General features: G+C 47.6%; 1 protein-coding gene across 1 annotated transcript in view; it reads left to right on the top strand.

Moving 5' to 3' along the window:
* Positions 1-17,213, top strand: part of Ap3b2 (adaptor related protein complex 3 subunit beta 2) — a 36,563-nt gene extending 19,350 nt beyond the window's left edge. Inside the window, exons 8-26 of the mRNA XM_008837428.3 lie at positions 4-287; positions 418-472; positions 852-923; positions 2,264-2,326; positions 2,658-2,790; positions 3,108-3,217; positions 3,976-4,152; positions 9,828-10,014; positions 11,394-11,512; positions 11,971-12,079; positions 12,519-12,639; positions 12,954-13,134; positions 13,276-13,336; positions 13,590-13,696; positions 13,891-14,119; positions 14,530-14,614; positions 14,862-14,959; positions 16,491-16,629; positions 16,768-17,213. Coding sequence (XP_008835650.1) covers positions 4-287; positions 418-472; positions 852-923; positions 2,264-2,326; positions 2,658-2,790; positions 3,108-3,217; positions 3,976-4,152; positions 9,828-10,014; positions 11,394-11,512; positions 11,971-12,079; positions 12,519-12,639; positions 12,954-13,134; positions 13,276-13,336; positions 13,590-13,696; positions 13,891-14,119; positions 14,530-14,614; positions 14,862-14,959; positions 16,491-16,629; positions 16,768-16,918 — 2,481 coding nt within the window. The 3' untranslated portion in view covers positions 16,919-17,213. The remainder of the gene's footprint in view (positions 1-3; positions 288-417; positions 473-851; positions 924-2,263; positions 2,327-2,657; positions 2,791-3,107; positions 3,218-3,975; positions 4,153-9,827; positions 10,015-11,393; positions 11,513-11,970; positions 12,080-12,518; positions 12,640-12,953; positions 13,135-13,275; positions 13,337-13,589; positions 13,697-13,890; positions 14,120-14,529; positions 14,615-14,861; positions 14,960-16,490; positions 16,630-16,767) is intronic.
* Positions 17,214-24,313: the final 7,100 nt, after the last annotated feature.

The raw sequence follows: 24,313 nt of genomic DNA, 5'->3' as shown, positions 1-24,313 counted from the left end.
CAGGAATCCCTGCTGGAGGAGAACCCCGAGAAGGCCTTCTACGGCTCTGAGGAGGACGAGGCCAAAGGCCCAGGGTCCGAGGAGGCGGCTGCCGCGGCACTGCCCGCCCGAAAGCCGTATGTCATGGACCCAGACCACCGGCTGCTGCTGCGCAACACCAAGCCGCTGCTGCAGAGCCGCAGCGCTGCGGTGGTCATGGCGGTGGCGCAGCTCTACTTCCACCTGGCGCCCAAGGCGGAAGTGGGCGTCATCGCCAAGGCTCTGGTGCGCCTGCTGCGCAGCCACAGGTGTGGGAAGCCCCGCCCCCTCCACACCCCAAGCTTACCCTCCCATCCATTCTCTCCTCCCAATCCCCCAATCTACTGCCCCTGGTCCCAATTTAGGGGTCTAGGGTCCTCTGACCCGTCCTCTCCACAGCGAGGTGCAGTACGTAGTGCTCCAGAATGTGGCCACCATGTCCATCAAGCGTCGGGTGAGCATGTGAAAAGGCCTGCCCTAGCTTCTGTGGGTTCTGTGGGAGCTACTGGGAACTGCTGGGATAGAGATTGGGGTATAGGAGAGAAAGAGATGGGGATGGAGGTGAGGGTGGGAGTTGAGGAGGGTTGTAGGGCAAGATGGGGTAACCCTACTGTGCAGGAAGTAAGACCCAACAAGCCAGGATCCGGTCCCGGATCCTGAAGGGGCCACCAGGTGGGTGGGAGATGCCCAATGAAGAAATAGGCCAGATCTGAGACAGATGGGATGACAGTGTTGAGGCTGAAGGGTCATGGGAGAGGCTGGTGGCTCCTAGAAGAGAGGCCTGCCTGCCTGGGGCTGTGGTGGAGATCTCTGGGGCTTCTCTCTCTTGCCAGGGTATGTTTGAGCCCTACCTGAAGAGCTTCTACATTAGGTCCACAGATCCCACCCAGATCAAGATCCTGAAGGTGAGTGATAGACCGAGTGCACCTGGCCTCTGATTCTTCCAGGCCTGGTTCAATACCAGCTGGATTAACTAGTACTGGCCACACTGGTGCTTACCTCTTTCTGGAGCTGAGCACAGAACTGGGCTGAAGGTGTTTGCTCAGGTGGTGCGAAACTGCCCTTGTCTTGGTATAAACCAGTTACTTTTCCCAGAATAACTTGATTTTCACAATCACCCCCCAAAGTGTACATTACCTCAATTTTACATAAAAATATATAGTGACTCTAGGAAGTGATGTTACTAGTGCAAAGTCACACAAGTCTGCTGCTTGAAGGGTCATGCTCTTCCCACCCAGTTTTCTCTCACATACCTACCCCCTCAGGCTGTCACACATACAGCAACAGGAAAAGTGTTGGAGACTGTACTTCCAATTCATTCCTGCTGCTTCAATACTGAATGATGTCCTTGAGCAGTGATTAACTTTCCTAACCCTTTGACACATCTTGCTACTAGATCTAGAGGTTCAAGGGAGCTGGGGATATAGTTCAATTGGTAGTGTTTGCTTAGCATGCACAAGGCCCTGGGATCGATCCCCATAAACAGGGTGAGGTGGTATGCGTCTCTAATACCAGCACATGGTGGTAGGGGCAAAAGGACCATGAGTTCAAGATCATAGTGAGCTACATGTTGAGTTCAGGGCCAGTCTGGGCTACATGAGAACCTGCCTCAAAACAAAACAAAAAATCAAGTGTAGATGTCGGAGTTCAAGATGAAACAAATGAACCAGGGATACTGCCTTTGTTGAGCTTACAGTCTGTTTTGAGGCAGGAAGAGACATTAAGAAGACAAATGTAAAAATCCATTTATGAAATGTGTCAAGGAAGAATGTAGAGAGAAATTTAAAATAGGGACATTATTCATTGAATCAAGGACATTTGCCTTGAGAAAAGAATGTAAATTACCTAGGAAAATGCAGGGTCAGAAATGGAAAGGAGTGCTCCATACAGAATAGCATTTGCAAGGACCCTGAGGTGGGAAGGGGGAGAATGGGCAGATCATCCAGGGACTTAGAGATGATGGCAAAGACCTTGGTCTCTATTCTATTCCAAAAGCAATGGTTTTCAATGGCTTGGGGAGGCGACATGATCCTACTTCACAGATACTTTGAGGTTCTATTTAAGAGGGAAACTGATCCTTTTGGATTTTGAGTAAATTTCATGAGCTGGTCTTCCCTCATTACCCAAAGCATGTTTAGGGCTGTTCTGAGCATTGCTTTCTACTCTGTAAACTCTGTTTGAAATGAAAGCCCAGAAAGCCCACTGGCAACACTGGCCATTTATGTGTTTCCACACCTCCGTACAGCTGGAAGTGCTGACCAACCTGGCCAATGAGACCAACATCCCTACTGTGCTACGGGAATTCCAGGTACAGGCCAGGGGGCAACCAGTGGGTCCGAGGAGAGGTGCCCTACAGACCCTCATGCCCAGTGAGAATGACCCTGGTGGCCTCATCTTCTCTAACAACCCAAAGCTGGAGAAACTATCTCGGGTTCTCCCTTTCCAGTGTGTTCTGCTGGCTTTGGGCTGAGGAATCCTTGGATGTGGGTTGGGGATGTCACTTTCTCCCAAGACCCAGTCTCTGGCATGATGAATCATAAAATTCATGGTCACAGTCTTCCTGAAGGTCACCCTCCAGTCTGCAGGATCTCTGTGGGGTCACTACCTACTGTGTGTTACTCTGTCATGATGTCCCACAGACCTACATTCGTAGTATGGACAAAGACTTTGTGGCAGCCACAATCCAGGCCATTGGACGCTGTGCGACAAACATAGGCCGAGTCCGTGACACCTGCCTCAATGGCCTGGTGCAGCTTCTGTCCAACCGTGATGGTCAGTGTTTGTTTGGAGGAATGTCCAATCTGTGTGTGTGTGTGTGTGTGTGTGTGTGTGTGTGTGTGTGTGTGTGTATGCACATGGGGGCCTGCATATCTGACCCTGCTGGCTGATGGGTCCCCTCCTGTGTGTCTAGGTACAGTGTATATCCCTTGGTTTATCTGCTTCAGTGATTGTCCAGATGATCCTATACCTGGAGGGATGCTAGAAAAGTGCAGGGGCCTGAGGAATAGAGCCAAGGGCATTGAGGTGTGTCTCTCCATCAGATGTGGTTATCTGATTATTCTGGGGCCCATTTTCTTGTTATTCCCTAGAGCTTGTGGTTGCAGAGTCAGTAGTGGTCATTAAGAAGCTGCTGCAGATGCAGCCAGCACAGCACGGGGAGATCATCAAACACTTGGCAAAGCTCACAGACAACATCCAGGTGAGGAAGTAGCCCTGTGTTTCTCAGCTACCCCAATATTGTTCTCATGATTTTAATACCCTGTAATCAAGTGCTTTAGCCTTACCAAAAATCAGTTTCTAAATGGGCTTGCTCTGAAAGTTCTTGAGGTAGAAGATTAACTGGATTGTGTGGCCTTTTGCCCAAGATTCTCCTCCCTGTGAGCTCTACAACCTTTACCATCTCTCATTTCCCATCAAAGCTCTGACCAAGGATGGCTGGCTGACTGATGCTTTGCTTTTCTGTTGAACTGCTGAGTTGAAATATCTAAATGTCATTACTGCCAGGCATGGAAGCATACAATTTTATGCTTTTAATCCCAGTAGGCAGAGGCAGGTGGATCTCTGTGAGGGTGAGGCCAGCCTGGCTATAGTGATTTCCAGGCCAGCCTTGGCTACAGGGAGACTCTGGCTCTAAAAAAAAATAAAATAAAACCCAAAAATGTCATTACTAAAGATGCAGGATGAATGACAGGGCAGTGCAGCATGAGGGCATAGTGAATTCAGAAAATCGTGACTGACTTTGGGACCTGATAGCTTTACCCATGATAATGAAACCCTAGAAGAGGGGATGCTGTTTAGAAAGGCCCAACTTTTAATGTGTTCTATTCCTCTGTCCCCATCCACAGAGACCCATAAGATAGAAGGCCAGCACAGATGGCAGAGAACCATTTCTTTGGCAGTTCATCCCACCCACATTAACATGTTTCTCCTAGTCCTAACTCCTGTCTATACTCACAGGTGCCCATGGCACGAGCCAGCATCCTGTGGCTCATTGGAGAGTACTGTGAACATGTTCCAAAGATTGCACCTGATGTCCTGAGAAAAATGGCCAAGTCATTCACAGCAGAAGAGGACATTGTCAAGCTGCAGGTCATCAACTTGGCAGCTAAGCTCTACCTGACCAACTCCAAGCAGGTAAAGAGTGAAAGATGCCCACTAGCATTCTCTGGTCCCCAACAACTTCTCTGGGCAATATTCTTTTGACTTTCCTCAGCAGGCCTGAACTCTTTCTGAAAAGGGGAGTCAGGATAGGTAGCTAGTGCCATCCCAGTGTCCCAACTATTCTGGAGTCTCTGATAGAGTCACACCATTGAAGAGACTCTCCTGTGAGGCTGTGAGGTGATGTCTTGCAGTAGGAGAGTTCTTATTTGTCACCTTTGAAACACTGGGGCTATGAAGCTTACTGGTGATTGGAGCTAAGAGAGAGCCCAGCAGTGATAGGCACTGATGGGAGAGCATGCATTCAGGGGATGTGAACTGTGCCTCTTCCCAAAGCTTGATGATGCCTGTTAGTCTGTGCCAGGGTTAAGGGTCAAGACTGTGCTCCAGCTTGGGTGCTGTTGGTGACTAATCCCTTTCCAAAGGTAAAAGATTGCAAGAGATACTGGATGTGGTTCAGGTAGACTGGAATATCAGGGTACTAAGAGCTTTGGGTGTCCAGTGTACCCTAAGATGGTTCAGGGGGAATTCTAAGGATAGTGCAAACATGAAGAAATTTCCAAGGAGGTAGAGATACCAAACAACAGAATAGTTCAGCGACACAAGGATTGGCAAACTACTGCCCATGGCTGAACCTGGCCGGTTGATTGTTTTTACAAAATTTTGTTGGAACTTATTCATTTATATATTGCCTATGGCTACTTTTGAGCTACAGTGGTAGGGTTAACTCCTTGAAACAATCTGGATGGCCCACAAACCTAAAAAAATCTCTGACCTTTTATAGAAAAATATTGCAGATCCTTGAAGTAAAATACCTATAGCCCAGAGACTGTAGCACTGCCAGAAGCTGGTCTCTTTGCCATCCTGTGGTAGTCTTAGGATCACAGCACATGGTATCTTCATTGGGTCCTTTGATTCATGGACTAGCATGATTCCAGGGGCTTGAGCTGGGGTAGGCTGGGACTCTTGTCAGGTGTCAGATAGGAGTGCAGCAGCTATGTGTAGAGACAACAAGGTGCTGGGTCTGTGAGGATCAGTATTGTAGGGAATCAGCCTGGAGAAAGAGAAGCATAGGGAAGCAAATGTCTGTGTGCTGTCTTGTTCAGATGGGAGGAAGGAGCAGCTTGGAGGTAAAAATGAGGTAAGGCTGAGGGTACAGCTCAGTGGTAGAGAATATGCTTAAAAATGTAAGATTATTGGGCTGGAGAGATGGCTCAGCAGCTAAGAGCACAGACTGCTCCTAGAGAGAACCTAGGTTTGATTCCCAGCACCCACATGGTAGCTAGCAACTGTCATTAACTCCAGTTCCAGAGTATCCAATGCTGCCTTCTGACCTCCTTGGGTAGTGCATGACATGGGTGTACTTACACACATGCAGGCAATATACTCACACACATAAAATAAAAATAATAAAATATTTAAAAAAATTTTTTGTTGGGCTGCATTCATAGCTAACCTGGGGTACATGCACATAGACTGCAGGTTGGACACACCTGGTAGGCCTTGCTACAAGGCCATAGCAGTCCCCAATTTATAGACCACACTGCAGGCCTGGGGTGAGGCCACAAATGACCAGTATGAGGTCTGTGCCCAGCTGTTGACAACATATATTCTGATTCTGTGACCATAGGCCACAAAAGCTTAAAAGATATAGTTACAGAAGCTTGGAAGGTGGTAGTGAAGGTGATTATTGTAGCCCTCTGGGTACAACACGAGGCACAACTGCTTGGATGCTCCCAACTGGGTTTAGGTGCAGGTGAACTACGTGGGAGGAGGATTTTCTAGGGGCCCAGTGTGACTACAACTGCCTCATCTTGCCTCTGCAGTGGATGGAAGATCTACATAAATTCTGTAGCACTAAAGCAACCTTTAACCTTTTGTGTATTATAAAGGTACTTATCATAGAATATTTGGGAAATTCAGGAAAATACTAATTAAAAAGTTTAAATTATCTATAAATTTTGACTTAGAATTTTTGTTTTGTTTTAGGCCCAGGCTGGTTTTCAACTTATAATTCTCCTGCTTCAGCCTCCCAAGTGCCCACTTAGAAAAATCTTATATTTCCTTAACTTTAGGAAATTTTTTTTTTTGGTCTTTTTTTTTTGAGACAGGGTCTCCCTGTAGTCAGAGCTGATCTGGATTTGCTATGGAGATCAGGCTAGCCTTGAACTTGCAGCAATTTGCCTGCCTCTGCCTCCCAAATGCTGGAATTAAAGGCCTGTGCCACCATGCCCAGCTAACTTTAGGAACTTTTTGTGTCGGTATATAGTCATCTAGAAGTTGTATGTTTATGAATTTTCCAATACTCTAGTGTTTTCATTTCTGTTTGTTTCCTGTACTTTCATATTAATAAAAATTTGATTGTTTTTTTCTTTCAGTGCTGGGAATGGGACTGAGGGCCTTCACCATGCTAGGCGAGTGCTACATTCCCCAGTCCTCTAGAAAATGTTTAACATTCACATGTCAATTATATTTTTATTTTATCTTTTAGGTTTTTTGGCTGTTTGTTTGTTTTTGAGATAGAGTCTCCCTGTAGCCCCAGCTGGCCTGGAACTTACTATGTAGACCAAGCTGGCCTTGATCTCACAGAAATCCATTTGCTTCTGCCTCCCAAGTACTGGGATTAAAGATGTGTGCCACAATACCAGCTGCATCATATTTTTCACTTAACAATTTCCTTCCTTTTCTTTCTGTTTTCATATTTCTTAATCCATTTTATTAGCCCTCCACAGCTTTATAATAAATTGCTATCAATTTAGTGGCTTAAAATAACACACATATGCTGGGTAGTTGCCCTCGCCTTTAATCCCAGCACTTGGGGGCAGAGGCAGGTGGATTTCTGTGAGTTCAAGGCCAGTCTGGTCTACATAGTGAGTTCCAGGCCAGCTGGGGCTACAGGGAGACCCTGTCTCAAAAAGACAAAAAAAAAAAAAAAACCCCAAACATTTTTCTTACAGTTTCTATAGGTCAATACTAGTTTGGGGACTGGAGAAATGGCTTAATGGTTAAGAGCACTGACTGCTTTTGCAGAAGACCCAGGGTTGGTTCCCAGCATCTACATGGCAGCTAACAATCATCCATAACTCCAGTTCCAAGGGATCCAACGCTCTGTTCTGACCTCTTCGGGTATTGCATGTACGGGTGAGCTAACATATATGTAGGCAAAACACTCATATACATAAAATAAAAAAATAAAAGAATCTAATTTGGCTTAGCTTGGTCTTAGCTAAGACCAAGACTGGCAGCAAGACTGCCTTTGAGGTGTTGGCCAAGGCCTGGTCTTCACCTGCAGGCTTTGCTAGAGAAAGTTCATCTCCCAGCTCAAGTGGTGTTGGCATTGCTTGTGGCTGTGGGGCTAAGGCCCTGACTTCTTGTTGGCTGTCAGCTAAAGACCACTCTCAGCTTTTAGAGGCTATCCTCAGCAATGTGGCCACTTATTTTTTCTAAGCCACAAGGGACAAAGTCTCTGGAGCCAGTGTACTAGTGAGAAAGGCCTCTATTCCCATTCCTGTTGCCACATTCCAAAGTCTTAGGCCTTGCTCACACCAAGGCAAGGGGGTAACACAATGTATAAACACTAGGAAGCAGGATTGGCAAGACCTTAAAGTCTAGATTCTAGAACTTATATAGTGTTGAGAGAATGTATTTAATTTTTTTATAATCAGTTTTCTCAGTATGATTTAATAGGTGATTGGTTACAAGTTAGCAGGAATGTCACCACAGGTTATTAAGAGAGTTAGTGTCCTTACATAAAGTTCTTCCCTGATAGCCAAGCCCCTTGGTTAGTAGAGTCTTGCTGTGTTCTTGGTGAGATGAAGCATGCTCACAGGTTCTCTTGAACAGCTCATCATTTTAGTACACTGTGATTAGGTGAGAGGGGTTCTAGGGTAGAGACTGGGTATTGTAACATATGCTGAATAACTTTTTATGTTGGGGCAGGGTGATATAGTGTTACAGGCAGATCCTGCAGTGAAAAAGCCCATTCTTACCTTGATTGTTGACATGGGGTTAGGACTGTGGACAAACGGATCCAAATCCTTACCTGTTCCTTCTAGAGACAAGGGAAGGAGAAAGTCTGTGATTAGCTACCTGGGAAGTTTGTGGAAGAAGACAATGTCCTGAACTAAAGGGGATGGGGGATGAGCAGTAGCATCTTGATAATAGACCATGTTGATGAGGGTGTGCACCTGCCTTAACTGATCAGATGGTACCTGGCCAAAGGGGAAAGGCAGCCTGCAGTGAAGTCCATTGCAATGACATCTGTGTTCATGCTTCCATTATCCATTGTGTTAGGAGAGTCTGGGGCTGGAATCACAGATACTCACTGCTGTTTTGGAAGGGATTGAGCTGACGGTCAGGCAGCAGAGTCCCTGGAGGACATACTGGAGGTAGAAGTGGAGTCACAGGGTTCCCTAAATGGATAAGAGGCAGTTCTGCCACAACAGCAGCTCCGAGTCTGGGCCAGCATCTGGAAGTCTCTGCCCCTCATGGATGTTTACCTGATGAGGTCTGCTGGGTTAGCTAGACAGTCATGTCCAAGGTTGGATGTGATGTGATATCATCATAAATCTTAGGAAGACCAGAGTCATTTCCAGGCTCTGTCTTGTTGAGGCCTGTTGCCTGGGGTACTCTGCCTGTGAGTTATCTGGTGGTTGATCTTGATTATGGGAGATAGACACATGGAGATCTGGACCAGGGCAGTCCCCTTATATCATGGGCATATAAGCAGTGACAGGGAGGGGACTGATAATCCTCTGGTGGTCCACACCTGGGTGCAGCACCTCCTGGAGGAGGCCACTTTTGATTCTACTTCTCTGTAAAGTGAGGTAATAATACCTCCCTCTCAGAATGGTTGTAGAGATGAGAGGAGAGTGGGGAGCACCTGGCTTGGTGCTTAGCCCCATAAGCCCTTCACAAATGATATGAAGGCAGCTTAGTGAAGGCAGTATTTGAGACTTTAGATCCTCAGATGTAGCCACCTTGACTGAAGACTGTGACTTCCTCATGATCTCTGCAAACCTTAGAGAAAGAAGCATGTTTGCCTTGATCTTATTAGACTCCTCTAGGGAACGAGTGGATTCTCTGAGACCCCCTAGGCTGCTCAAAATCTGCTTTGTGGGTTGATAGCCAAAGGGCTCCTTGTTTACACCTAATGCTTGTGCACACACACACACACACACACACACACACACACACACACACGTCCTCCCTCTTTCTCTCCTTCCTTCACTTTTTGTTGTCTTGATTTTCCAGGAAGGTGGAGCCTGGAAACCACAAAGTGTAGCAGAGTTCTAGCCCTCTACTAACCCTGCTACTCCAGAATAAAGAGATTGGCTGAGCCTGGACCAGTAGAAATCTGAAATGAGAGAAAGAACGGAGTCCAGGGCCAAGAAGCAGGAGAGAGAGGGCAACCTCTTTTGCTAGCTAAAGGGAGTTGTCACAGTTGGAGATTAAGAGTCAGAACCAGAGAGCCGAAATGTGGTGCTGAAGCTGGGGCAGGATGGGGAGGGAAGTTGGATGAAGGCAGCCAGTCATGTGTATAAACAAGGGGAGAAGCTCTTTTTGGAGATGTTGGCTGAGCTAAGCTGGTTCCAAGGCTACTGGTCCCCACCCTCTGTCAGATGCTGAGCCATCTTTTCTTCTTCCCTCAGACCAAGCTATTGACCCAGTATGTGCTGAGTCTGGCCAAGTATGACCAGAACTATGACATCCGTGATCGAGCCCGCTTCACCAGGCAGCTCATTGTCCCTTCAGAACAAGGCGGGGCCCTTAGCCGCCATGCCAAGAAACTCTTCCTGGCCCCTAAGCCAGCCCCAGTCTTGGAGTCATCCTTCAAAGGTGGGAGCAGGAATGAGGGTAAATTCCTGGGGGAGGGCAGGAAGTAGCTAGGCCTAGGGCCCAGGCCTCAGCCCTTCCCACTAAGGTTTCAGCCTTAGCCAGGCACCAAGCTGTCCTCTGTCCCCTTTTATGGTGTTCACCACAACCACAGCTGGCACTACATCACCTTAGTGTCTGCTCTTCCTGTCACACAGAACTTCCTTCCTCTCCTTTTCTGAGGCTGCTTTTCCATCTCCCTCCTGAGCAGTCTTTAAGCTTGAGAGTCTGTATCAAGATGTTAAATACGAAGGACCCAGGAAGGTAGAAGTAAAACAAAGGAGAGGTGCATATTTAAAACAATCCTGTAGAGCCAGGTGTGGTGGCACACACCTTTAATCCCAGCACTTGGGAGGCAGAGGCAGGCGGATCTCTGTGAGTTCAAGGCCAGCCTGGTCTGCAGACAGTCTTTTTGAGACAGGGTCTGCCTGTAGTTCCAGGACAGCTGGGGCTACAGGCAGACCCTGTCTCAAAAAGACAAAAAAACCCAAAAACCAAAAAACAAACAAACAAAACCCAAAACCAATCCTGCAGTCCAGTTGCTAGCACAATGGGCAGGCACTTGAGGTCAACCCAAGCCCTGTCCCCAGGCCCTCAGCCTCACCTCTGCTAATGGTAATGGCCTGAGAGGGGAAAATCCTTCAGCTGGCTCTTTACCCCTAGAAACCAAAGCCCAGGCCTCTTTACCCCTAGAAACCAAGCCAGCCCAGGAGCTGGCTTTCCTGATGTCTTTACGTTTTTCTCTCTCCTGGACCACAGAAATGGGGATAGAGAGGTAGGGCAGCTATGGAAATCTCCCAGGAAGCAGCAAAGCCTTAATGCTATCCTCATTCAGGTCTCTGTCTTCCTACACCACCTGTCCACTGTGACCCTGATTCCCTCCCACTCTTTCTGACTGCTCACTCCTCTCCCATGAATCCAGAGGCCCACCAGACCTGTCTCCTCTTCTTGGCTAGCCTGGCCAGGCTCCTGTTTACCTTCTCCCGTCTCAGCCTCCCTCCCATGCCTGGCTGTCCCCAGAAGTGAAGTCATATTCACACTTTGGCCTCCTGACAGACACCTGAGCAGACAGGCCAGCAGCATCTCTGTACCCAAGTTCTTCCTTCTACTTTGTCCCCATTCTTCAGTCCCTGTCCTGGCTTTTTCTCTCAGCATGTGATCCTAAGTGTGTGGTCAGGGTATAGGAGTCATCAGGGGATGTGCCCATCTCTTTTCTTTGCACAGCCAGGGAACCCCCATCATAATCAATACCCAGCGCCACCTAGGAAACAAACACCTCCACCCCACACTCCCAGGGCATTGTTCACTGCCAGTACTGGCCTGACTTCTAAACCTGACTTTAGATCGGGATCATTTCCAACTGGGCTCACTGTCCCATCTGCTCAATGCGAAGGCCACAGGCTACCAGGAGCTCCCAGACTGGCCAGAAGAAGCCCCAGACCCATCTGTACGCAATGTGGAGGTCAGCAGCTGTGTGTGTATGTGTGTGTGTGTGTGTGTGTGTGTGTGTGTGTATACATGTGTGTCTGCACACTGGGGTGGGAGGCGGCAGCAGCAGGGAGCCCTGGCAGTGCTGGCCCAGGCCTCCTCATGCCCTCCCCCCACACAGGAAGAAGACCTCTCCTTTATTGAGACCCACGTGGGCCTGTTGGGCGAATACGCTGAGGTCCCCTCTGTGTGTTGTGTGCTCTCCCTGTCTCCCTGTGTGCTGTACCCCTAGCTTTTCCTCTACAGTTGTGTAATGCCCTGCCATAAATACCTTCCTCTCCCTCTGTGGACTGTACCTCCCCATTTTTCTCTTTTGAGGACAGGACCAAGTAGGATACTAAGATGAAATGTGATGTAGGGTACAAAGGACCTGTGCTTTCCTTCTCCCTCCTCTAACCATGAGGAAATAACCCTTACCCACACCATCTCCAGGTACCTGAATGGACCAAGTGCTCAAATCGGGAGAAGAGGAAGGAGAAGGAAAAGCCCTTCTACTCTGACTCTGAGGGGGAGTCTGGCCCAACGGAGTCTGCAGACAGTGGTGAGCCAGAAGGACAGAGCCAGGCTGTCTGTGGTCCTGCCCACATGGGTACCTGTGTGACTGCATAGGCTCCATGTGTGTATTTATATGGTCAGTGACCAAGGACATGCACTTGCTTGTGAGTCACAGCCTGTGTGTGTGGTGTGAACCCAAGTGTCTGTTCTCAAGTGTGTGTACTGTGCAACAGTGACATTTATTCACGTGAACTCAAGTTTCCATTCTCAAGTGTGTGGGCTGTGGCATTTACTCATGTGGGTCCTATGTTTTTGAAATCCCAGTTAACATCTGGGGTTGGGACAGGTCAGAGGGGGTAGAGACTCTAGAGCTGAATTGGGAGCTGGGAACCCAAAATCTCTCTTGGACCCAGGAAGCCCTACATACCAAGGGAAAGGGGGAGGCCTGAAGCTGAAGGGGGAGTCCTGACACAGTTCCTCCACAGAGCCCGAGTCTGAGAGTGAGTCAGACAGTAAGAGCAGCAGCGAAAGTGGTTCTGGGGAATCCAGCAGTGAGTCAGACAATGAAGACCAGGATGAGGATGAGGAAAAAGGAGGAAGTGAGAGGTAAGAGGGGAGCCAGCTATGTAGCTGGTGTGGCTTGGGTGTTTCTTAGGAGGCCGTGAGCTGCCCACCAAGTGCTAGAAGTCTATATACCCTCTGGTCCTCTGATGGTTGTGTTGAGTGACTGCTGAGGTCTTGGAGACCTCATGGGAGTGGTTAAGAGAAGTAATCAGGGGCATAAGGCCTGACCTGGCACTAGCTGGTTTGAAACTTGTCTGGAGCCATGTGTAAGAACCCCAGCAAGGGCTCTGCTCTTCTGTCAGACAAGGAAGGGTGACCAGGCTGGAGCCTCGCTTTGCTTTTCCACTCTCCTTTAGTGAACAGAGTGAGGAGGAAGGAAAGAAGAAGACAAAGAAGAGGAAGAAGGTACCAGAGGGACACAGAGAAGGCTCATCATCAGATGAGGGCAGTGATTCCAGCAGTAGCTCCTCAGAGTCTGAGATGACATCAGAGTCGGAGGAGGAGCAGGTGGAAGGAGCCTCCTGGAGGAAGAAAACAGTAAGGGCCTTGCCAGGCCCTCCCTTCCTTCGGGGCCAGACCCAGACATCTTCCCACAATCTGGAACAGATTATGGACTTTCCTACCTCCCTACAGCAGGCCAGGGTGCATTCTCATACCCAAATCTCTTTTCTCTTTCAGCCTCCCAGTAGCAAAAGTGCCCCTGCAGCCAAGGAGATCTCCCTACTTGACCTAGAGGACTGTGAGTTTGGATGGTAGAAGCCATGAGGGAAGGAGACCCAGGAATATGACTTAGGAAGGTCCCTGGGCACTCAGGGCTGGGTTCCTGAAGGCTGGGGTTGGAATCTGTCTTGGTTTGTGTTCATCTGAGGGTTTCCAGGCTAGTGTGTGCCTCGCTGTCCATGGTGCTGAGATTTTGCTCCTTGAGCCCTGGGACAACCCAACTCTACTTTGCCTCTTCCTCATCATAGTTGTCTTTCTCCCCCTCCTCCCAGTCACTCCTCCGAGTGTCCAGCCTGTATCTCCCCCCATGATTATGTCCACCAGTCTGGCTGCCGACCTGGAGGGTCTGACACTCACAGACTCGTCTTTGGTGCCTTCGGTGAGGAGGGGGCTAGGCTGGGACAAGGACCCAGCTCTATGCTGTATCCTGTGGTGTGGGTCTGTGTCATAAAGTGTGGGGTGTGATGGATGGGATAACATTAAATCCTATTTGCAGGGTGGCCTTAGCTAAGACAAGGCTGGGACCAACTGTCTTTTGCCTCATTTCTGCACTTCCCTCCTCCTCCCCTCTAGCTGCTGAGTCCAGTGTCCAGCATTGGGAGGCAGGAGCTGCTGCACCGGGTAGCTGGCGAGGGGCTAGCTGTGGACTATGTCTTCAGTCGCCAGCCTTTCTCTGGGGATCCCCACATGGTGTCTGTGCACATCTACTTTTCCAACAACTCTGAGACTCCCATCAAGGGGCTGCATGTGGGCACCCCCAAGCTGCCTGCTGGCATCAGCATCCAAGAATTTCCCGAAATTGGTATAGAAGGGCTTGGGTAGGGTGGAGGAGAAGGCTCCTGCAGTCTTTCTGTGGTTGTGACCCCTCTTGGGGTCATGTCAGGTGCCCTGCTTAGGGACACAGAGGTGGCATCTAACATGACCCACACCATGGTGTCCAAGATAGGCTAGGAAACAAGCAATTTCATACTAGAGCAGGAGATCTCTGGAAGATTTGGGTTAGGTTGTTTCAGGACTGACTTCAGTGGGGTGAGGAGGGCTGAGGGAAGGGTATTTTATGTTTCAGTAGGAAGCCAGTGACAGTCTCCAGAGGCCCAGAAATCCATAGAGGTGGGGTCTGCTCTGATGGTGGAGGAAGGCTGGGACCAGACTGGGTTCCAGGCCAATCAGGATGATCTCTCATCCCCTCATTTGCTTCCTCACATAACTCAGAGTCCCTGGCACCTGGAGAATCCACCACGGCTGTGATGGGTATTAATTTCTGTGACTCAACCCAGGCAGCCAACTTCCAGCTGTGGTATGTACCCAACTCATGGTAGTTGTGAAAGAGTAGACTAGAGTGAGGCAGGGTCCCAGAGAACCAGAGCTGAATGGGGGGGGGGAGGTAGGGCTACATCAGAGTCCGATGGGTCTGGCTGCCATTCCCAGTTCTGAAGTCTTACCTCACACTTCTGCCACTGTGCCTTGCCTTGAAATGAGAGGGTTGGGATAAGGGGAGAGATGCTGGCCTCATCTCTCCTCCTGTCTCCTTCTGCTCTCCTCAGCACCCAAACCCGACAGTTCTATGTCTCCATTCAGCCACCTGTTGGGGAGCTGATGGCCCCTGTGTTCATGAGTGAGAATGAATTCAAGAAGGAGCAAGGTGAGTGCTCCCTGTGGTATATTAGAGGAGCCCAACACTATCCACCTACTGTGCAGACATGTGGAAGGAGCCTCTGCTCTTGAGACAGAGCAAGGCCTTATAGCTTGTGCCTCTAGCAAGTCTTCACAGAGACTAGGGTATGTTGGTGAGACTTTGGAGTTTGCATTCAGCCCAGGCCCACATTGCAGCTGGGGAAACTGTATCCAGAGGCGTGGGAGAAAGTGTTGGGAGTAGTTCAGTTTGGGACAGAGGAGTCACAAGCACAGAGGAGTATTACGAACAAATTTGAAAGTGATATTTGTATATGTTTCTAGAAGCCTTAAATGCTATATTAAAGGATTCAGTCCTAGAAGTCCAGCCCCATTGCTAGAGAAATTGGGTCCAGCCCCATTGCTAGAGAAATGATGACCCTGGGCATCATTTTCTGGCAATGGAGGAGTCAGGGAAAGAAGGGGAAAGGCTTAGTCCTCTGCTTCAGAACCTGCGATTTGCTAACACAGCTAAGATTGGGAGACCTTGCAGCAGGAAAAAGAGGTAGCTCCACATCAGGGGAGGAGATATGGGCTTTACAAAGCCCTGGCTTTAATTTCTTCGGGGTATTCCCGGGGCTAAATTCCATGGCTGGTTATAAGGCCTTTGTAATAGATTTGATGGGAGCTGTGAGGCAAGGATCAGAGCCATGGCACAGGGCATGCAGGGTGGGAGAGTGGTGATTGGGAAGAGGGAAGGTGTAAGTGGTAGCCCTGAGAAGGAGGAGAAGGTGGGACACAGGCTGGTTCTAAAGTACCTGACTGGGTAGGAAGATGAGTGGTGCCCTCTGTCTGGGGTAGGTGGTGAATGTTGTGATGGGTCAGCAAGTAACTGTTTGAAGCTTTGAGGGTCATGTGGTCTCAGTGGCAGTTGGTTTTGCTGTTGTCACATGAAACAGCCACAGACAGTATACAGTGAACTAGTATGGGAAATTTCTATTTTATTTAATTTTCATGTTTCTTGAAATTTCCCCCCAATGCTTAAAAAATGTAAAAACCACTGCAAGCCATTCAAATGGTGGGCCAGATTTGGCTTGTGGTCTATAATTTTCCAAATTCCCATTCTAAAAAGGACAAAGCAAGCAAGAGGGGAAGATCACAGTTAGTTTGGAAAAGACCATTTTGAAGTACATTTGGGGAGGTGTTAGGATGCAACTGAATATATAGGTCTGTGCTCAGCAAACACTTGAAGGCTGGAATCACAAGCATAGAGGTGGAAATGGAAGCTGTGAGTGTGGGTGACATCACCCTGGCATAGAGAGGCAGTGGAGGATGGGGGTTGGGAGATAAGAAGCCAATGACAGAACCTTGAGGAAAACCTGCCTTTTACCAGAGAAAAGGGAAGGGAGGGAGCAGAGAGTAATGACAAGGTAGAAAGGTGCTTTGGAGTGGCCTATAAGCCACAATGACTAAAGACCTCCAGATCCAGATGTCAGGTAGCTGATACAGGATGGCCTCTGTGCTCACAACGGTCTCAGCTCTCATCATGACTTTCCCCCCAGGAAAGCTGACAGGCATGAATGAGATCACAGAGAAGCTAACACTGCCAGACACCTGTCGGAATGACCATGTGGTGGTGCAAAAAGTGACCACCACTGCCAACCTGGGTCGTGTCCCTTGTGGGACATCTGATGAGTACAGGTATTAGTAGAGGGACAGAGACGGGCTCTCATGGACCCTAGTTTGAAGGAGGGTACCCAAGGCCCAGGGCTGAGCCCTTTATAAAAACAGTCACCCTTAGCAGTTCTCTACCCACCCCTTCCTCTGCTCCCACCTCAGGTTTGCAGGGAGAACACTGACTAGTGGGAGCCTGGTCCTGCTGACTCTGGATGCTCGGCCAGCTGGAGCTGCCCAGCTGACTGTCAACAGTGAGAAGATGGTGATTGGCACCATGCTGGTGAAGGATGTGATACAGGCTCTGACCCAGTGACTCCCAAGCATTATGACCTCATTGGTCTTCACCTGTCCCTCCCTGTGACATTTGCTCACAATCTCCAAATCGTTCCTCCCCTCTTCTTCCTTCCTCCATCCTTCCTTCCGTCTCTCCCTCTTAGTGAGTATGGGGGCACTCTCTCCCTAGTCTTTACCAGGCCTTCTTCCCATCCCTTTCCCATGAGTTTCTTGGTGACCTGTGCAGAGGGACATGGTAGCTGCTTCCTTCTGCATCCTCTTCCTCAGCTTTCTATAGGTATTTATGTAGCAAAATCTCAATAAAATGTCTTCTCCCCAGATGCTGACTCACCTTTCCTTCTAAGGGGGGGTGGGGGCAGAACTCCTAAGGGTGACTGTGTTTGGCCCTTATGACCTTATAAGGGAAGCTGTGCCTGGCTTTCAGGTAAGCTCTGGTTCAATATCCAAAGAGACCACCTCTAGCCAGGAGTGTGTGGGTAGATCTGTCTGCAAGAGACACCTAGGGAAGCATGGGTAGTTTAAGTTGGAAGAATTCCTTGTTTTTAGCTGGGTGTGGTGGCCCAGACCTGTAATCCTAGTACATAGGAGGTAGAGGCAGGCTGATCAGAAGTTCAAGGCCACCCTCAGCTACAATAGCAAATCCAAGGCCAACTTTAACTATATTAGACCCTATCTCACAAAATAATAAGTTTCTTGGTCCATTTTCCCCCCATTTTTTGTGTGTGGTGAGCATGTATGTATATACATGTTTGCATGTGTGTGGACACACTTGGAGGTGTACATTCCTGTTTGTGTCTGTGCAAGTAGCCTGAGGTTGATCTTGGGAATCATCCTTGTTCACTCTTCCACCTTATCCATTGAGGCAAAGTCCCTCAGTCAAACCTAGAGCTCATCCATATGGCTAGTCTCCCTAGCTCTAGGGATCTCTGGCTCTGCCTTCCCAGGTTGGGATTACCATGCCCACTGAACAGTTACATGGATTCTGGGGCTCCAAATTCTGGTCCTCATGCTTGTCTGGTCAGCACTTTAATTGCTAGCCATCTCCCCAGCCACTGTGGTCCTTTTCTAAGTCTGAACAAGTTCTCATTAGTGGCTGGCAGTTTGCCTTGGTTTCCCTGATAAGCCCTTTGGGATGAAAGACTCAAGGGGAATTCCCCCAAATATAGGTGTGCAGTTCAAAATACATTAATTATATGTAGACATAGAGTCTGGAGCTTGCTCTCCTCGCCCCCGCCTCAGGTCAGGAGATGACCCAACTGACCATCTTAGAAAGGAAGGAACAGAGAATGTACAGCCATACTTCCCAAATTACCTTCCCTTAGTCTTCTGGGGCTGCTGCTCACAAGCAGATTCTGAGGCCAGAGAGACAGCTGACCAAGTAAAGGCACTTGCCACCAAACCTGATGACCAGAGTTCAATCCCTGGGAGAGAACAGACTCTCAAATTACCTTCCAGCTTCTACACATACACTGTGGCACGTGTGCCCCTACTTAAATGTAAAAAATAATAATGCATGAAGTGATCCCTAACATTTCTTTAAAAAGAAAACATGCAGGCAGGACTGGAGAGCTGGCTCAGTGGTTAAGAGCACTGGCTACTCTTATAAAGGACCCGGGTTCAGTTCCCAGCACCCACATGGAGGGTAACAACTGTTCATAACTCCAGTTCCAGGGGATCTGATGCCCTCTTCTGGCTCCATGGGCGTTGTATACATGCAGGCAAAACACTCATACACATAAAATAAAAATAATAAAATATTTTAAAAAACCATTCAGATTCTAATCCCTAGGTTCTGGTTGTGTATTGTGGCACCTTGAATTCTAGACACAGAATAGTAAGGATTAGAGCCTCCACACCTGTGTTGAGCCTGATGGCCCTCCGAAACCTTTTCTGATGAGAAAACAGGTTGAATGATCAATAGGGCTTCAATCACCATGTGTTCTATCAGGAAAAATAAGTTTATGATCAAATAAATTTGGGAGGAGTCATTGCTTTGAGTAACTTTATTTCCCACAGGCCTTCTCAGAGCCTTTACTATTCTAATGTGGGTTATGACCACCCCCTCTCCTCTAAGTAGGACTACAGCTTGCAGTGTTACCAAACTTGGTATTGACCTTGGGATACTTTTCTCACAGAACATTTTTATTTGACTGGGTTATGGAGAATAGCCTTCAGGAATAGATAGCTTGAGATATGATATGGAAAATTCTGATCCTCTGTGACCAAGACTCTAGTTCCTTGGCCATATGTCCCCACAGCTATCACTTAAGTGTTCCTAAGCCCATCTGTTCAGAAACATGCCAGGGTAAAATAGGTGTGGCTCTCCTGTTAGGGAAAGAGAACAAAGGTGGTGCCAGGGGACAGCCTTGTCTCCTGGCACTGGGGACTTTCTGGGCTCTGTAGCATTAGACAGCAGCTGGCACTGCCACTTCTGGGAGAGCCTGGGGCACCAGACTCTCCCTGGGATCATGGTTTTTATCACCATTTTGTCTGAAGGGGGGGACTGATCCGCCAATTGAGGGCTATGTGCATGGCAAAATTAGACTCAACTTTTTGCTCTGTATCAACTTTGACAGAGGGTAGAGGCAAATTTCTAAGAAATCTAAACACAGGGATTGGGAAGATGGCTCAGTGAGTAAAGTGCTTGCAGCATAAACACGAGGACCTGAGGTTGAATCCCCAGCACCCACATAAAAGCAAGGCGTGGCTGGAGGCACCTACCTGGGGGTGGGGGGTCAGACAGGTAGATCCCATACTGGTCAACCAGTCTGGCTGAAACAGTGACCTCCAAAATTCATTAAGAGACTCTGGTCTCAAAAAATGTGTAGAGGGATAGATAGAGGGAGATGCCTCATGTTAACTTTTGGCCTCTGCATGAACACACACAGGCAAATGGATCTGCATATACACATGCACACAAATACATACAACCACACAAAGGAAGGAAGGGAGGGAGGGAGGGAAGAAAGGAGAAAAATCTGAACAGAGACCATTAGGGGATTTCCTATGGAGTGTGGTAGCCAGTCTCCAAGATGGCTCCAGTGATCCTGAATCCTGGTATTCCTGCCCTAGCATCATTTCTCCTACATTTTTTTCAAGGCTGTGGAATGTGAACAATGGGATACCAGTGATGGTATGTTATTTCTGAGATTAGAGGTGGTGCATGCACATGGTCCCTCAAGCACCACCCTCCTCTTCTCTGGAGAAAGCCAGCTGCCTCGTCTTAAGCAACCCAATGGAGAAGTCCATGTGATAAGAAACTGAGTTCCCATTTGAGTGAGCTTAGAAGCAGGTTCTTCAGCCCCAGCACAGCTTCAAATGCCTCTAGTAGTCTTGGTTAGCCTGAGTGCAACCTCAGGAGAGGTCCTGAGCCAGATCCACCCAGATAAACCATTCATATATATTCCTGACTCAGATGAATAAATACTTGTTTTAAACACATCTTTATTGGGGGTAACAACAGCAGTAGATAACTAATACAATCTAGTCTTTGTCCCTTAGGCTATTAGGAAAGTCCTCAGAGCCAGAGGGAGCCTGAGATTCCAGCTTTCAGAGCAATTTGCTCCGCAGTATCTGAGTGCTGTGTTAGTGGAGCTGGTTCATGGACATTACTTTCAGGAATTTTGCCAACCAGTTGGTATCACTGTAATAGTTTGAAATCAGCCAGGAAAGCAGTATTTAAACCAGGGAAAATATGCAAAGACTTAAAAGCACTTCTCCCTCCCTCAGCCAATTTTCACTTACTAGTAGTTAGTGTTTAATTACTCCCATCCCTTATCTATTTAAACAGGGTCTCCACTATGTAGCCCAGGCTGGCCTCAAACTCTGCATCTTCCTGTCTTCACCTTCCTAGTATTCAGATTACAGGCCCACCCCACCATGCCTAGTTTTCTCGTCTCTCTAAAAAGTTATATATTCCAAGAATAAAGAATAAAATCAAACCAGGAGTGGTGCTGTATGCCTTTAATCCCAGAATTTAGGAGGCAGAGGCAGGTGGATCTCTGTGAGTTCAAGGACAGCCTGGTCTACATAGTGAGTTCCAGGCCAGCTGGGGCTACAGGGAGACCATGTCTCAAAAAAGACCCAAAAATAAATAAAATAAACCAGCTATAGTGGTGCATGTCTGTAATCCCAACACTCAAAATTCTGAGTTCCAGCCCAGCCTGGGCTATATAGCACAAGACTCTGTCTCAAAATAAAGGGGGCGGGGCATTTAAAGAGAATAAAAGAAACACCTGTGCTCTATCAGCCAATTTAAGACTAAAGCAGGAAGGAATCAACTTGATCCCTCACTAGATAACCTGCCTTCCCCTTTTCACACACCCTTCCCGCCTGAAGGAAATTGCCATTTTGGATTTTCTGATTATCAATGCCATATGTTTTGGGATACTTTTAGTATACACAGATGTATTCCTAAACACACCTTACTTTGTGATAGTGTACTGCTCACTTGAAAATTGTATGTGGGGCTGGAGAGATGGCTCAGTGGTTAAAAGACTGACTGCTTTTACAGAAGACCGGGTTTCAATTCTCAGCACCCATATGACAGCTAACGACTGACTGTAACTCCAGTTCAAGGAGATCTGATGACTTCTTCTGACTTCCAAGAACATTGCATGACACCAGTGCACTTACATACATGCAAGCAATACACATACACATAAGATAAAAATAAAATATTTTTTAAAAAAGAAAATTTGTATGTGAATGACATTTCAAAGTATGTCTTCTGGATTTTGCTTTCTTCACCCACTACTGAGTCTTGCTGATATGTCTCACTTTACTTCATTTATACACGTGTGTGTCCACTATTTACTATTCCATTTTATGACTGCACATGTACTAATCTACTCCCCTGTTGGTGGGACATTCAGGTTATTTTATTTTTGCAACTACGAGCAAAGCAGCTGCAGGCATTTTCATACATGTGTGCAATGCCTCTTTAAGCACATGTCAAAGTTTCACTAACATATATATATATATATATATACTTTTTTTTTGAGACAGGGTCTCCCTGTAGCCCCAGCTGACCTGGAACTCACTAAGTAGACCAGGCTGGCCTTGAACTCACAGAGATCTGCCTGCCTCTGCCTCCAGAGTGCTGGGATTAAAGGCTTGTGCTGCCACACCCAGCATAACCAACATATATTCTTTAGAGTACCATTCCTGCATCATATGTATGTCTTCCCCTTAGAGAAAGACAAGCATCTCACCAGACAAGCATCTCACACGAACAATGTCTACAGCAGTGTTACAGTGGTTCCCAAATTGGAGTCAACTCAAATGTAAGTCGATAGGAGAATGCAGAAGTAAACTGTTATATCCATACATAGCATTTTGGAATACAAAGGCACAAACATTGCTATATGCAATTTGGATAGACTCTGCAGATGTGCTGGTGCAGAAACCAATACTTACAGAAGATAAGAACAAGCAAAATCTGTGATGAGGAGGCACAAAGGGGGAAAGGACAGGATGGAACCTGGGGGTCTGGTATGATTCTGTCTTGACAATGAATGGTGACTACTTGAGTATAAGCTTCAGAGACCCTGTCTCAAAGAACCAAAAATGAAAAATGGTCTTTCCTACCCACAGGCTCTGGTTCATCTTGTCCTCGGTTGTTTTTTTCTTCAGTGTTCATTCTTAGACACCCACCACTGCTGCTCCTACCAGTGCCAAACATTCATCTTCATCAACTCCCACCAAGATCTTCTGGGGGGAAAGGGGGTGGGGCACAGCAGACTGGATTACCAACCACCCCAGGGAAGATGGTGGGAAGGTTGGGCCCTACAGTGGAGTGAGGAGAAGGGCCCATCTAGATTAGAAAGGATGTAGAGGCCACCGGTCTCCCCTTGTTCTGTGGTGGGGCTGGCCATTTGTCCCAGCCTGGGGTGCCCCCTCTGGTTTCCTATTTGCAGTTACTTGAATAAAAATAGCCTTTTCTGGGAAAAACAAATATACACAAAAAAATGCCCGAATAGCAGGGGGTGGTGGCGCACGCCTGTAGTCCCAGCACTTGGGAGGTAGAGGCAGACGGATCTCTGAGTTCAAGGCCAGCCTGGTCTACATAGTGAGTTCCAGGACAGCTGGGGCTACAGGGAGACCCTGCTTCAAAAAGACCAAAAAGATAAGTAAATAATAATAAGTGCCCAAATCAATTTACACCTCCATTAACAGCCATCCTGCTATGGGGTTGTTGTCATTTTATCTACTTGGGGTCTGAAATTCCACCACTGTGGCTGTGTTTGCATTTCCCTGGTGAACCTCTACTAATAGGCTTATTGGTCATTTGGGTTTGTACTCAGGTCAATTGCCTGTTCCCCATCTTTCACCCATTTCTCTATGGAATTGTTGTCTTAGTTCAAGGTATATATAGTTGGACTCAAAGGATGTTTGTTGACTGGGAGAATGGATAATGCTGCCTGCTTGTTCGGGACACTTCTGCTAGTGACCAGCTGTGGAGATTTGACCAAGTCATTTAATATCTCTGCCCCTTATCACTTTCCACACTTTGCCTGGTATAGGGTGGATTCCTCCTAGTTACAAGATTGTGCTTCCAGTATGACCTATAGGCCTAGGCAAGTATGGCCCAGAGACAAGGAATCCTGCACACCTGAGGCCATAACTATTTTGACACCTTTACTTCCTCCCTCACCACTAGCAGTGAGCTCTGGGGTCATGCACATAGAAGTAGACAGGTAAAGGTGCTATAAGTAACCTGGTCATGGTGGTGCATACTTGTCATGCCCGTGCTCAAGACTGAGACTGGAAGATCAGAAGCTCAAGGTCAGCCTGGGCTACATATAGAGACTCTCAAATTACAAAGGGAGAGAGTTGGCAAGATGGCTCAACAGGTAAAGGTATCTGCCACCAAACCTGATGACCTGAGTTCAATCCCCTTACCCCACATGGTGGAAGGAGAGAACTGACTCCTGAAAACTGTTTTTTCACACAAGAGACACAAATAATAAATGTATAAAGGGGGAGGGAGGCTGAGGACACTATAAGTTTTATTCTCATCAGGCTATGAAACCAGAAGAAGACTTTGCTTTATGGTTGCTAGTGAAGGGTCCTTGAGTAACTTACCCAATTACGATTTTTATGTATACTGAGGATTGAACCTGGAGTCTCCTACATACTACAGAAGCACTCTCCTACTGACATATCCCCAGCTCTCTTTGCTTGAGTCGGGGTCTTGCCAAGTTTCCCAGACTGGCCTTACCTTGTAGACTATGCTGGCTTAAACTTACAAATAGCTAAAGGTCTAGCATAAGTTACTTAACAGTAATACTCCTTGAGTATCAGTCTCTTCACCTACCAAATGAGTTAACATAAGAAAACACTTGGAGCTGAGCTAACCATACAGTTAAGCACTCATTTCAGAGGAATTATTCTTTTTGCCTTCAACAAAGTT

Source organism: Nannospalax galili, unplaced genomic scaffold, assembly GCF_000622305.1.
Source record: "Nannospalax galili isolate Female #2095 unplaced genomic scaffold, S.galili_v1.0 scaffold1238, whole genome shotgun sequence".
NCBI classification, from domain to species: domain Eukaryota; kingdom Metazoa; phylum Chordata; class Mammalia; order Rodentia; family Spalacidae; genus Nannospalax; species Nannospalax galili.
The sequence above is the reverse complement of the archived record's forward strand: the minus strand, read 5'-3'. Positions and strand labels throughout refer to the sequence as shown.